This window comes from Beta vulgaris, chromosome 2, assembly GCF_026745355.1.
Source record: "Beta vulgaris subsp. vulgaris cultivar EL10 chromosome 2, EL10.2, whole genome shotgun sequence".
Classification (NCBI taxonomy): Eukaryota; Viridiplantae; Streptophyta; class Magnoliopsida; order Caryophyllales; family Amaranthaceae; genus Beta; species Beta vulgaris.
In genome coordinates, this window is record NC_079203.1 from 19617618 (window position 1) to 19631547 (window position 13930).

The window sequence follows — 13930 nt, forward strand, 5'->3', positions numbered from 1 at the left end:
CAACAAGGGGACTTTCTGAAAAAGTGGCAGATTCCGCCCACAAGTAGTTTGTACGGACACCTTTAATATATTATTAATATCATATTTCGGCAACACAAATTACCAGCCCAGTAAAACATGAATTGACATGAGACTAACAAGGGGCCCAATCTAATATCGTACGTCTGTACTAAGCAATGTATAAAAAAAAGCTCAAGGTGCATTGATGCAATAGGGATCCTAATGTGCATAGGTGCGCCTCATTGAAGTGAGGCACCACTAAGGATAAATAAAAAAGATTGATGTAAAATTAAATTATGCACCTTGGGTGCGCCTCGATGAACTTTTTTTGTGTGCCTAAGTGTACCTTAAGTACGCCTCATTGAAATCGCCTCGCCTGGCAGAAAACGAGCTTGACCCCAATCGCCTTGCTCCCCACCGCCTAGGCGTGCCTCAGTCACACTTTTTAAATACATTGGTATTAAGTACTCAGAATGGCAAAAAGAAACTTTGGGCATTAATTAGACATTTCACTTTTTGTGCAACTATTTGTGACTTCAGAGATTGATATGTTTTCTACATTACAGACTTTTGTGATGGCTGCATGGTCTCCACTGTCAAAGAACATTAGTTTAAGTAGAAGAAATATTGCTCTATTACCTCCCTCCCTCTACAAACAAAATCCTAAAATGTGGTTATGTAGTGCCAATTCAAACTTGTAGATGCATGACTAATGCTTTCATTATGCTGTGGGTTTTTATACTAAGATTCATGTCCAATTACATAACAATTAGCTGGAGTCAGGATATGTCACGGAAATTTTAAGCCTGGCAGGATGATTGTTTATATTTTCTATTTTTCGGTGTTTAAGTCAAAGTAAACTTCTAGGCTGCTCTTTTATAGGCTAGTTGGGCTGTTGGGGAGATCTACACATTAAGTGTGAAGAAATCTTGTCTAACTCCAGTTTGGTTGAGAACTGTAAGCTGTCATAACATTTGTTGCATGATGAGGCCTTGTGGGATTATCATGTTAGCTGTAAACTCTGAACTTACTTGAAATCTAGTGTTGTGTCTCCTTATTTCTGTAGTCAAAATTGAACCTTCTGTACGTTTTTGATACCTGCGACTAGAATGATGGAATTCTGAATTACTGATACTATTACAACCATCTGCTAAGAACGAAGATGACTCTTAGCTAATTTCTCAGCAGATTTAGAGAAATTAAGAAGAATTACTAATGAATATTTAAAGAGAAAACTACCAAGATATGATTGTATTGATGAAAAACACCAATTACAACCTAACCAACATTCGAGAGGTTGGAGCTCTCCCAAGTAACCATTTCTCTCACTAAACTTATCAATTTTCAAGATGCCTTTTCCATTCTCAGTTCCTCTATATTTATACTACTCCCTTAGCAAACTACCCAACTTATTCCCCAAGTAAACTAAAGAGATAATACTAAATACCTTCCCCTACAATATTAGTTCTTAGCATTACGGCCCCCTAAACTTCCACCTTGTCCTCAAGGTGGGTCGTAATCATCACTAAATTCTGGGCCTCTACTCGTATATTCAGTGTCTTGCAGCCCTTCAGGCCCCAAGCCTAGGTTATGCTTCAGCTCGTGTTGCGGCTCCTCCTCATATAGTTCTCTGGCTGGAGTGAGTGCCTCAACTATAATGAAAAAGTCCTGGAGGTGGGGAAGGAAGGAGTGTCTGAAATGGTGTGGTGTGCTGCTGGTGTTATGGGCTTGTGCCTGAAAGTTTTGGGTTTAAAGAGATGGAGTGGAGAAGAGTGGAGAAGTGACTGGAGACGTAAAAGAAGGAATCATAATTTTTGTAAGTGGTGGGTTGAAAAAGTTGGTGGGAAGAATTGTTTTTATAAAATGTAGTGTAATGGTCGAAAAATGGGTGGAGTAAGTATGGTTTTTGGCTGGGGATGTGGTACTGGGTTGAAAATAAATAGGTCTGAGCTTACTTGTAAAATTGGCCTCAACATGAGCAGGCCCAATATCTTGAGCCAATTCCCCAAAAGCTGGCAGTAGAGCACTCTTAATTGCATTGCTGTGGGCCATCGGGCTCCAAACATATATTCCGAGGAGCCGGACTTCTTTGGTGATGTCATTAGCTTGGCCCATTGCACACTTTCTCTTAACAGCCTCAAGATCTTTTCCCACTTTTGTACCTCAACCACGTGGCTTCACCATCCTTTCTTTCTTGCTTTTGTCACTTTTTTGGCAATATACGAGTTTGTCCTTACTACCCTCATCTTCTAATGTTGGCTTCCTCACCAAGCTTAATTTCTGGAATTTTGTCCACCAAATCCCACCACCCATCGTCAACACCATACCTATCTACACCGGCCAAGAAGCCTGGTCCTCCACCCGAATTTTCGCCACAGACAAAGCCTGAACAACCGTCAGTTCTCTCACCGGAGAAGTTCACAGGTCCACCACCTGACCCACTAGTTGCTGATCCACCCTTCACAAATCTCCCTCCTCTGGCTGCCACAAGTAGTGGTTCCTCCGTAATACTCATATTTCTCGTCCAAGAGCCCTGGACCACCACCGGACCCACTTCCACCGGCACCAACTTGTTCAAATGATACTTCTCTTTCCTTTCCAAACAGCCTACTTGGACTGGAAAAACCACTGCGATTGTAGCCTCCGCCAGATCTGTAGCCTAGTGCACCTAACGTGCTTCCAGCTGCAACATTATAGGGATGGAAATGGATGGGATTCGGGGAGGGTGGAGCATCACCCGCATCCGTCACCCGCATCCATCCGCTCCACCCGCATCCATCCATCCGTCACCCACGGGTGAAACGGGTGGGTCGGTGATAAACGGGTGGAACCATTTAGGGGGTGTTTGGTATCATGTTTTTTTACAAAAGAAACAGAATCAAGTAACAAAATCCGTTTCTACTTGTTTGGTTCTATGTTGCTCAGACTCGAGTACCCATGTCCGACACGGGTACGTGTCCAAGTGTCCAAGTGTCCAACTCGGCTATTTTCTGGAATTTTTTATATTTTTTAACCCAAAACAAAGTGTCCAAGTGTCCCACCCATGTCCGACTCCCGAGGATCCGACACGGGTACTTGAGGTGAAATGAAGAGTCCGAGCAACGGAGGTTTGGTTAGTGTGTAAAGTAACAATTACCGTTACTTGAGGAAAACACATCCCCCCAAGTTGTTTCCATTCAAAAACCTAAGGAAACAAATAACGTTTCACTCCTCAAACAAGAGGAAAGGGAGTGGGTTATATTTATTTCCATTCCATTAGGATACCAAACAACTAATAAGGGTAACACTTATTATAATCCTTTCCCCTCCTTATCAAAATCCTTTCCATTCCGTTTACGGTATTCATACCAAACACCCCCTTAGTATATTTTCTAATGAAATTTGTGATATGATATGCATGATATAAAATAATTCTATCAAAAATATAAAAAGTAAATAAATTTACATGTACAACTTAATAGATGGGTGATGGGTTGGAGGTTAAACGAGTGATGGATCGGGTGACGGGTGAAGAAATTCTCACCCACCACTCGCTTTCCATCCATTTAAATCGGGTTTTTCATCCATTTAAAAAACCGGGTTAAACAGGTGATGTATGATCCATCACCCATTTCCATCCTCAAACACATCCCGATTTGTTTACTGCACCACCAGATCCACAAGTATAACCACCCGAAAAATCACCATGCCTTCTACTAGCCTTGTAACCTGCTCCCGGTGAGAAGCTTCTTCCACAAGTGGTGGTCGCTGGACCTCCATCTCCTTCTTCCCCAAAAAATTTTTCATGACACCCACTCGACCCTTCCTTCTCCAGATCTGTGACAACCTCTTCTTCGTCCACCTCTGAAGTTTTGGGGTCGTCTTCCTCCTCAAGCTCCTCTCGAAGTAACTTTAACTTCCGTTGGATGGGAGAGAACGCTTCATTGATTATCTTCACCAGATCTTCTTGAAGTTTCTCGAAACTTTTTCTCACGTTTTCCTCCACCTCTTTCGTGATTTCCTTTCCGATCTCCTTCATTTTTAGACTAGGAGCTCTTGCAATTCCATGGCAGATTTATTTTTTTAAAACAAGAAAATCAGGCACTTAATCTCCCAGAATAGTGGTGCTCTGATACCATTTTCTAAGAACCAAGATGACTCTTAGCTAATTTCTCAGCATAACAACAAATTTAGAGAAATTAAGAAGAATTACTAATGAATATTTAAAGAGAAAACTACTAAGATATGATTGTATTGATGAAAAACACCGATTACAACCTAACCAAGAGGTTGGAGCTCTCCCAAGTAACCATTTCTCTCACTAAACTTATCAATTTTCAAGATGCCGTTTACTACTCCCCTTAGCAAACTACCCAACTTATTCCCCAATAAACTAAAGAGATAATATCTAAAATACCCTTCCCCCTACAATATTAGTTCTTAGCACCATCAAACTGGGATGGATGGTTTTGTAAGGTTCCAATTTACTTCTCCATCAAAATATTTTAGGATTTTGTATCTCATGTATTTTAGAGTTTCCTCGTCCCTTTTTATCTGATAAGATTCTTCTGATGATTTGATTTTATGGTAGGCTCCAATCAGCAATATTAAAGAACTGAAGATTCTGAAAGCTGGAGTTCCATTTTCACTTGACTTCATTCCAGAGGTTTGTATTTTTATAGTGGTTAGACATGCTTCCCCTAGTTTTCAAAGTAAAAGCATCCTTGTTGTGACGATATTTTTTCCCTTGTTTTTGTTTTTATTATTATCATCACTTATTTCCATTTTCTATTTTCCATGCTGATAAGATGTTCATCACCATAATCTTGTGGTATCAGAAGTGTTTAGTGGAGTTTATTCAATACACATGTAGTTGTTCTTTTGCCATGACCGCCATTCATTTGCTCGTCAAAACAAATCTATGAAGTTTGGTTTTCAGACTCATGGTTCTTGTAGCTCTTGTGAATTTTTTTTTCTTCTCCTTGCATGCATTCTTCAAATTATATATTGCATATACCAGGTGCTCTCCTTTATTTTATATTTAATTTTTAAAATTCTATCATATATTTTTTAATGTCAAACCTCAAACTAGGGGTTCACTGCATCTTAGGCTTACCAGGCTAATATTTCTTTACTTAACCTTTTCCCTTTATATTTGCTATCCTCTTGTGTAGTAATCACCATAAGAAGGGTACAAACTAAATTACCCTCCCATTCTTTTGTATCATTCTGAAATAGTGTCACAGAGCTTTGATTTTTTTGCCCTCATTTAATCTGGCAAATGTTCTCTCTATTTTTTTTTTTAACTTTCTTTTGACGGGATTCTCAGGCAATTGTTACGGGGAGCAGCCAGTCACACTGTTTCTGTTTATTATGCAGGTGAGTTACCTGCCCCTCTCTGTTATGATTACTGCGTTTAAGAAGACCAGCGTTACAAGACCTCTTGAGGGCTTCGGAGTTCTTATCCCTTCGAATGAGCAACATAATGGACTGAAGACTCTCGGTAATTGTCTGGTTCACGTGTGTAGCGAATCAGATTTTCAAACCCTGATTTCGTAACATTGCAGGTACTCTGTTTTCATCTATGATGTTTCCAGATCGTGCTTTCTCCGATATGTATCTCTATACTACCTTTGTTGGAGGAAGCAGAAATAGAGAACTTGCAAAAGCTTCAACGTATGAGATATGCAATGTTTTAAATGTATGCTATAGTCATCGTTTCAACCTTTTGGTGCCTTTTTCTTACTAATTTATCCTCCTGGTTTAATGATCTTAGGGATGAATTGGAGCAAATAGTTTCGTCTGATCTCCAGCAGCTGTTGGGCACTGAGGGAAAACCTACTTTTGTGAAGTATTGATATCTTTCACCCAACTTAACATGATTTGTGCTTATAATATGTTAAATAAAGTAACTGAAATCCTGAAATTAAGACTACGAAACTGTATGGTGACAGTCATTTTTACTGGAACAATGCATTCCCTTTATATGGGCACAATTACGACTCAGTTCTGAGAGCAATAGAAAAGATGGAAAGAGATCTTCCTGGACTTTTTTACGCAGGTAATCTGTCATTTGCTTGTTGCGATAAAGTTCATGTACAGTTGGCATATCAATCAACTTGCATTCTTTCTTGCTAACTCCAAACAATCAGGATCATTAACTTGTAGGCTGCAGCAACAGAGAGTATCTCCCAAGTTGTTAGGTTTCATGTAACCTCGTCGCTGAGATGAAATTTCCGTTGGCTAAAAAGTGAAAGTTTTGTATTGATGTTACCCAAAACAAAAGTATTTTGCATGTTGCTTGAAGTTTTGGTTGTTTCAGATAGTACATCCTTTGACATGAAAATAAATGGAAAAGCGTATGTCAAGCAATTATCATCTAGTTTCTTTGTTTCTAGATACTAGCCGCATTTGATCCCAGATCATTTTTGAGGAAGTCAGCTGAAATACCGTAGCTATCCTTCAGTTTTCATAATAAAACTTTAATGGATCTGATGTACAGTAATTTAGTGTGCACCGGGTTAATAATTGATATTAACTTCATATAGTGAGTCTTATAAAGATAAATGAACTTATATACAATATAGTGGATTTTATTAATGGAAAACATATAGTGAAACTATATGCAATATAGTATGATACATAAAGACTTAGACAACAAGAGCATTCGAAATTACAAAGAACAAAGGAAAGAACAATTGTATCAAACCGGTTCGAATGAACAAACAACCACCACTTCCACAATCAATGTACCACCAATCAAGACTAAACTATAACAATGAGCTTCTAGTTTAAGTCTACTTTGAGTTTTAATCACCAATTCAACGATTAGATGATCAAAATTGCAAAGGTTAAGAGTTGGTCAAAACTAACCAAGAGTTACACTAGGCAAATAGCTTTGTTAGGAGTATATTAGTTTATGAATTCTAGTTAAGTTAGAAATCCAATACCTAGTTGGATTAGGATTCCTAATTGGATTAGAATTATAGTTTAGTTAGAATTCTAGTAATAGTAGGCGTGTGATTAGGAGATAGAATTAGCTTAATTCTTATCTTGTTAGTTTAATTCTTATCCTCGTTTTAGGTTTATCTTTAGTCGAACTTGTACCCTATATAAGGGGCCTTTATTTCATTAATAATATAGTTTATTTTGAGTTTAAACCTTTACTTGTGATTGTTTGCTTGAGAGCTTATTAATCGAACCATTAATAACTTTTCAGGATTGTTAAGTTTTTAGTGTTAAACATCTTAATTTCAGGAGTGATTTTAAGAGTGTTTAGATTCTTGTATTCAAGTTTCAGGACTGATCTTGAATCAAGAAATATCCCTAGTTTCGACTAATATCATAAGTAGTTCGAATTCTTGGAGTCTTTTCTTCAAGATTCATATTCATAACTTGATTATTTAGACTTCTTGGTTTTGTAATCATATCAAGTGGTATCAGTTTTCCAGGGAGGAGAGGATAGAAAGGGTTCTCTTTGATCAAAGAAGATCCAAGGGCATCAATAAGAATGACACTTGCAATAAGTTCGAGTGATACAAACAACTTCAAGACTCGATCTTTTGCTACCAAGAACCTATCTTGACGCCTGAAGATTGTTAGGACAAAGGATAAGAAGTGTTTCTACATCCAAGATTGCATTCTTTACGTCCAAGATTGCGTCAAGATCCATTCTTTAAGTTCAAGAAAGGAGTAGAAAGCATTTGAACACTACTTAAACATGACATCCGAGATGGATAAGCTTGCTATGGCCATGAGTGCCTTGGCACAATCACAAACTGAGTCACGCAACCACATGGGTAGGATGGAGGCACGTGACCGTGGATTGAAACTAGATGACTATAGTGGAGATGGCAATCCAGAAGACTTGTTGGAGTGGATTTGCCAACTAGGCAAAGTGAGTGATTATAGGGGCTTTGATGACAAGAAGAGATTCAAGGTTGCTTCCATTAGGCTCACGAAGTATGCTGGAATACGGCTCGAAGGATTGCATGCACAAACTTCTTGCCTAATGACTATGAACAAAAACAGTTCATAAGGCTCGCATCAATAAGCCAAAACACACTTAGTGTACACGAATACAGCATGGAGTTTGACAAATTAGGGCTTATATGTGACATAGAAGAGAAAGAGCAGTACAAGATTGCAATGTACATCAAAGGGTTGAATCGATATATAGCCAAGAAGATCGAAGTCTCAACTTATCACTTCTTTGAGGATGTGACTAAATTGGCTAAGAAATTCGAAGAGCATGACAAAGAAGAAAGGCCTAAGAGTTCTTACACACCTAAGTATGACTCTAGTGCTAAAGGGAAATCAACAGTTCCCTACTCAAGGTGGTCGGAAAGACCTAAGAACCCCACTACACCTAAGGAGGACACTAGCATGGAGAAGACAAAAGTGGCCGTACCTAAGGAGAGTTTAATTTTGTGTTTTATACATCTTTGCTTAAGAGCTTAACAATTGAAACTATTAATAACTTTTCAGGATGGTTAAGTTTTTAGTGTTAAACATCTTAATTTCAGGAGTGATTTTAAGAGTATTTAGATTCTTGTATTCAAGTTTCAGGAGTGATCTTGAATCAAGAAATATCCCCTTGTTCAACTATTATAATTGATCTTATTCGAGTTCTTGGAGTTAATTTCTTCAAGATTCATATTCATACTTGATTATTAGACTTCTTGGTTTAGTAATCATATCAATATCATTAGCATTAATTTACCCCCAGGGAGATTAAGAAAAGATTAGCCTAATCAAGGCGCTTAAGAAGTTTTTAGGAAAAATCGTGCTTGTTAAGCTTAAGAATTGAACTTCTTTCACCATTTGCCCTTGATTCTCTTGTTGAACTAGAAGATCTTGGTTCATAGTAGATGCTCCTGCATCATAGTAGAGCATTTAATTTTAATTTTTTAACATGCACGAAGATGTAGGTAGTGTAGTATATATCGTGAGACGTGGTTTAACATATAGAAAGATGTAGTTTCTGCATGATATAGTGAGTTTTTGCATGATATAGTGAATGTCTGAATGATACAGTGGATCGTTCCGAATTGTTGTAGTTTGTATGATATAGTATTTTTGTGAATGATATAGTGAGTTTCTTCATGATAGGGTTTCTGAATGATATAGTGGATTGCTTAGAAATGATATAGTGAGCTTTTGTATCATGTAGTAGGTTTCTATGTGATATAGGTTGTTAAAAGATGATGCATGCTTTTGGCCTCATGTACTCTAATGTTAACGTGAACCCGGTCCTTGCAATTGCAGTTTTTTCAATATTTAGCATCTTTTTTTTTTTTTTTTTTTTTTGACGGGAATATTTAGCATCTTTACCACAAACATAACCATACGAATATTATGCGGAAATTCCAGTCTGAAGTCTTAACTTTTCAAAATTAAAAGCTTCTATATTATTTTTGGAATGAAAAAAAATGAGCTATGGCATGTTATTTTGAAATACAATGAGTCTCAAGGTGCATAGTGGCTTCAATTCTACGAATAATGAATGGACTACTGATTTCTAATTTTTTGTTCCGGGCTTTTGCATTAGGTAACCATAAAGATGGACTCTCTGTGGGAAGAACTATTTCCTCTGGATACAAAGCTGCGGAGCTTGTGATATCCTATCTCAACTCTACTTAAGATGCCTAAATGATCGAGGAGACTCCGTAAGTCCTTTCTCTGATTCTATCTTTGAACTGAGTGGAAACACGACTGTGGTCTAAAGTAGTTGATGTCTCAGATATCCAGAAATGGCGTTAGTGATATTCAGGAGCTGTCCATTGACCCTTTGATTCATTTTTGCAGTTTACTGAAAGTTGTTAGCTGGTCTCAGAAAAACGAAAGGAAAAAAGGGGGAAAACAAAAACAAAGAAACGTAGATTGTGGTGTTAAAATCAAGAATTCCAGAGATTTGTACCTTCTTTATCAGTTGAATTGTTTACAGTGTGAATCAAGAAGTTAGCTCGACCTTCTTTTCTTGTGAATGGTAAGATTTCGTGATCATCAATACTTGATTGTGCTGTTTGCCACTTCAACGGTAAGATTTCCTGATCTTACAGTTTAATTGCTTGTGCTGTTTGCCACTTCAATATTTGATTACCAAACTTTTACTGTTAAATGGAGCATTGATTTTGCTGGCGAGGGAAAGAAATCATATGCTTATCACTTAGCCAAAGAATTGGATTACAAGCCCGTTATAAAATAAATAAAGATTTAATTTGAAAAATAATCCCAAATTTCTTTCACTTGATTTAAAGATGCAAACATCAATGGTTGTTGACTTGAGGCAAGTTGTGAGGGTATTGAGCCCATGAACAACCCACGTGTGAGTGGAAGCATTTCTTACAATTAATGGATTCCTACTTTGAAGAAATAAGAGTTATGCCCACTCAGTGGCGTATCCAGGATTCCAACCTTATGGGTTCGAAGCTAGTAAAAAAAATATACATTCATTCAGTCAAAGTTCAATACATTAATCCAAATATCAAACTACAATAGCTAAATAAAATGTTAATTCATTACATTACATCAATAAAAAAAATTACAAAGGTTTAGATAAAAGAAAAGAGAAGGTAAAAAAAAAAAAGCGAAGGGAGAAATGAACACAAGTTTGTAAAATGAGCAAAAATTTTGTAAGATGGGTGAAAGTTCACGAAAATGAGCAAAGAAACATAAAATGAGCGGAAAATTTGCAAAATGAGTAAAAATAGTATTATATTTCAAAATGATATCATAGAAAGCGAACGGAGAAATGGCTGGGTAAGGTTTCGAACCTCAGACCTTCAGAGCCGCGTGCACCTCTGAAAACATTTACAACCATTGGGACACATGCTTCTTTTATGATTTATTTTGCACGCATATAATATATATCCAATATCTAAAATATTTTTAATTTTTAAAAAAAAAAACTGGGCAATTTTTTTCCAAAAATCACCGGGTTCACCTGAACCCAGTGAACCTATAGTAAATCCGCCCCTGTGCCCACTTTAATAAGCTACTAGGTTATTTCGCCATATGATTTTAAGGTGGAGCGTCACATCACATTACAAGGCTAGAAAATCCTATGTTATATGTGGCAAGAAAGCCCTAAAAACTACTTTTCGATACTTTGTGTATCGTTTAGAAAGTTTTAGGGTATAATGTCAAAAGTTTTAAAAGGTGAGATATGATGTAGAATTTTGTAGAAAACAAGGATTCTTTGTAGGAAAACCTTTTCATTTTTTTGGAAGCTAAAGAAATACCCCAGCATAATGTTGGAAGTAAGGAATAAGGCTCGAACCCTTGATTTTAGGGGCCAAGAGAGAGCGCTCTACTCACTTAAGCTAACTTCTATCCTTACTCTTTTCTCTTCTATAATCAAACTTTTCCATGTCGCCAATGCAGACGATTTCCTTACAATATGAAATGAAGATACCTAAATACCAAAATTTTGTAAACGAAATAATTATGACCTTCGTTGTGAAGATTTGCTTTAGTGGGAACACTTACGAAGAGGGGACAAAAAGCTTTATTATAATTGATGAAGCAGTAATAAGGAAGACCTATGTAGGTCGTGGGTTATGCGGGTTCGATTGGGGAAACAGTGATGGGAATAGGACGGATGCATAGATCCGCGATTGCATTATGATTTTCAAGGCCCAAAAGGTGTTGTTACTATTGTAATTAATTGAAAACTATAAATAACCTTCTATAATGTGATTGCAATCAGAAACTTTGTATACTAGGAAAAAAGAAAGTTGATACTAAGGGTCTCTTCTTTTCGGCATAAAACAACTGAATTGAGCTAAACTGGGCTGAACTGAGCTAAACTGGGCTGAACTAAGCTGAACTGAATTGAATTAGATTGAATGTAATAAATATATAATTAATATTTAAACAATAATAATATGAATATTAAATAATTATTATAATGATAAGTAATAATAATGAATAATAATAGTATTTTTGGATTTTTTTAATGATAGTTATAAATAAATAATATTAATAATCATAAATTCTTAATAATAATAACCATAATTAATGATAATAATGATAATTAATAATAAAATATTAATACTTGATGATGATAATTAATACTTGATGATGATTATATAATAACAATAATACTCCCTCCGTTTTTCTAAAGATCTTCCCTTTTTCCGTTTAAGTGCGTTTCTAAAAGATCTTCATTGTTGTAAATGAAAATACAATTCAAATGATTGCTTAAAGTAAGCCAGATTGGTTCAAAGTAAATGAATTCCAATCCAAATGATTTCTTAAAGGAACACCCATAGGGCAATTTCGTCAAATGGGGAAAATTAGGTTAAGAAAGCCAATCAGACCAATCTATATCCAATTTGATTAAAGTAAATGCAATCCAATTCAAATGATTGCTTAACAAAATATCTAATTTGTAAGTAAGATAAACTTGGTCATATTAGTTCATATTAAGCCAAATATATCAAACTAAACCGAATCAGATCAAAATGATTGAAATCTAGCTCAAATAATATCTTAACAAGAACAACTAAAGGTTAATTTAGTCAAACTTTGCCAAATTAGGTTAGATTAAGCCAATTATATTAAGTGAAAGTATTCGGTCAAGCCGTCTGACCAATGCTTAGTGTCAGACGGGCTGAGCCCAAAACTCAAACTACCATATTTTTTGTACTGTAATGGAGTCACTGCATCATGGCGGCGGTCTAAAGCCCCTTTTCAATGGCTCCTTTGTTTCCCACTTGGTACACATCCATCTGGCCGTGTATTGTTTTGGTCTTACGTTTTTTACCTCTCTAGATTTCTTCATATTTTCCGTACTCTTTTTTTTACCTCCTACGACGCCATAAATTTCTCGCGCATCAGCTCTTGAACCACTCGATTCTTATCTTTTCGTCGTTTCTATGTCTTGAATTTTCACAGTATGAGAGGCACCAAAATTATACTCAGACCAGCTCATTGAAGGCAGAGTTTGATATTGTCAAATAGGACATCCATAGGGAAATACATGGGCAGGTTGTCTAGATAGAAGGTTAGGATCATTGACAATTTTCTTCTTAATTGAAACATTAGAGGACGATGGCGACATAGGTTGTGGTGGTGGTGTTGTTTCTTTCAGTTATTTTGTTTATTGTTTGAGTTGAATGTTTTCAGTTGGTTTTATTTTTCTTTCATTTAGTCGAATTTTTCTTTTTAGTTAGTCGAATTATTCTTTCAGTTCGTTGGTCTATTCTTTCAGTTGGTTGGCTTATCTTTTCAGTTGGTTACTTTATTCTTTCAGTTGGTTATTTTATTCATTCAGTTGGTTCCTTTATTCTTTGAGTTCGTTGCTTTATTCTTTCATTTGGTCTTCTGAACAATAATTGAAACCAACTGAATTTTTTTTTGAAACCAACTGAAAAAAATTGAAACCGACTGAAAGTCGTCCAACCAAATATTATGGTCGGACGCGTTTGACCCAATACCTTCTCTTATATTAAACTAAATGAGATCCAATTGGAATGATTAATTAAGAACTCATTAAGTGTAATTAAGTCAAACTTGGTATATTAGGTGATATTAAGCCAAATTGATCAAAGTAGACCATATTAGATAGAAATGAATGAAATTCAATTTAACTGATTGCTTAAAGGATCACCTAGAGGGTAATTTGGTCAAATATGGTTCAATTATGTTAAGAAAGACAATTAGATCAATCTAAAGCAAAGTTGATTAAAGGGAGATGAAATCTAATTCAAATGATTGCTTAACGAACAACTAAATTGCATTTCACTCAAAACCTAGTTGTCGGCATCTAAGATTGTTACCTATATAATTTAATTTTTGATTTAGAGTCGCCAATCAATTTTATTAAGGGTTAGCTAATGAATCACATATAAAGATTCTAAGTTCAAGGGTAAGGGAAAGAATTAGGTCATGAACCATATTTGCAAAAGTTAATCGCAATTCAATGACATACTTTATTTCAAACAAC

General features: G+C 36.2%; 1 protein-coding gene across 3 annotated transcripts in view; it reads left to right on the forward strand.

Moving 5' to 3' along the window:
* The window catches only part of LOC104906253 (protoporphyrinogen oxidase 2), a 44552-nt gene extending 34482 nt beyond the window's left edge, over positions 1-10070 (forward strand). For 2 of the 3 annotated variants that reach the window (XM_048638664.2, XM_048638665.2), the window contains 7 exons: positions 4571-4663; positions 5359-5482; positions 5547-5655; positions 5756-5830; positions 5934-6040; positions 9530-9647; positions 9787-10070. In XM_048638664.2, coding sequence (XP_048494621.1) covers positions 4571-4663; positions 5359-5482; positions 5547-5655; positions 5756-5830; positions 5934-6040; positions 9530-9621 — 600 coding nt within the window. In that variant the 3' untranslated portion in view covers positions 9622-9647; positions 9787-10070. The remainder of the gene's footprint in view (positions 1-4570; positions 4664-5358; positions 5483-5546; positions 5656-5755; positions 5831-5933; positions 6041-9529; positions 9648-9786) is intronic. The other variant, XM_010694988.4, reaches the window with a different exon arrangement.
* Positions 10071-13930: the final 3860 nt, after the last annotated feature.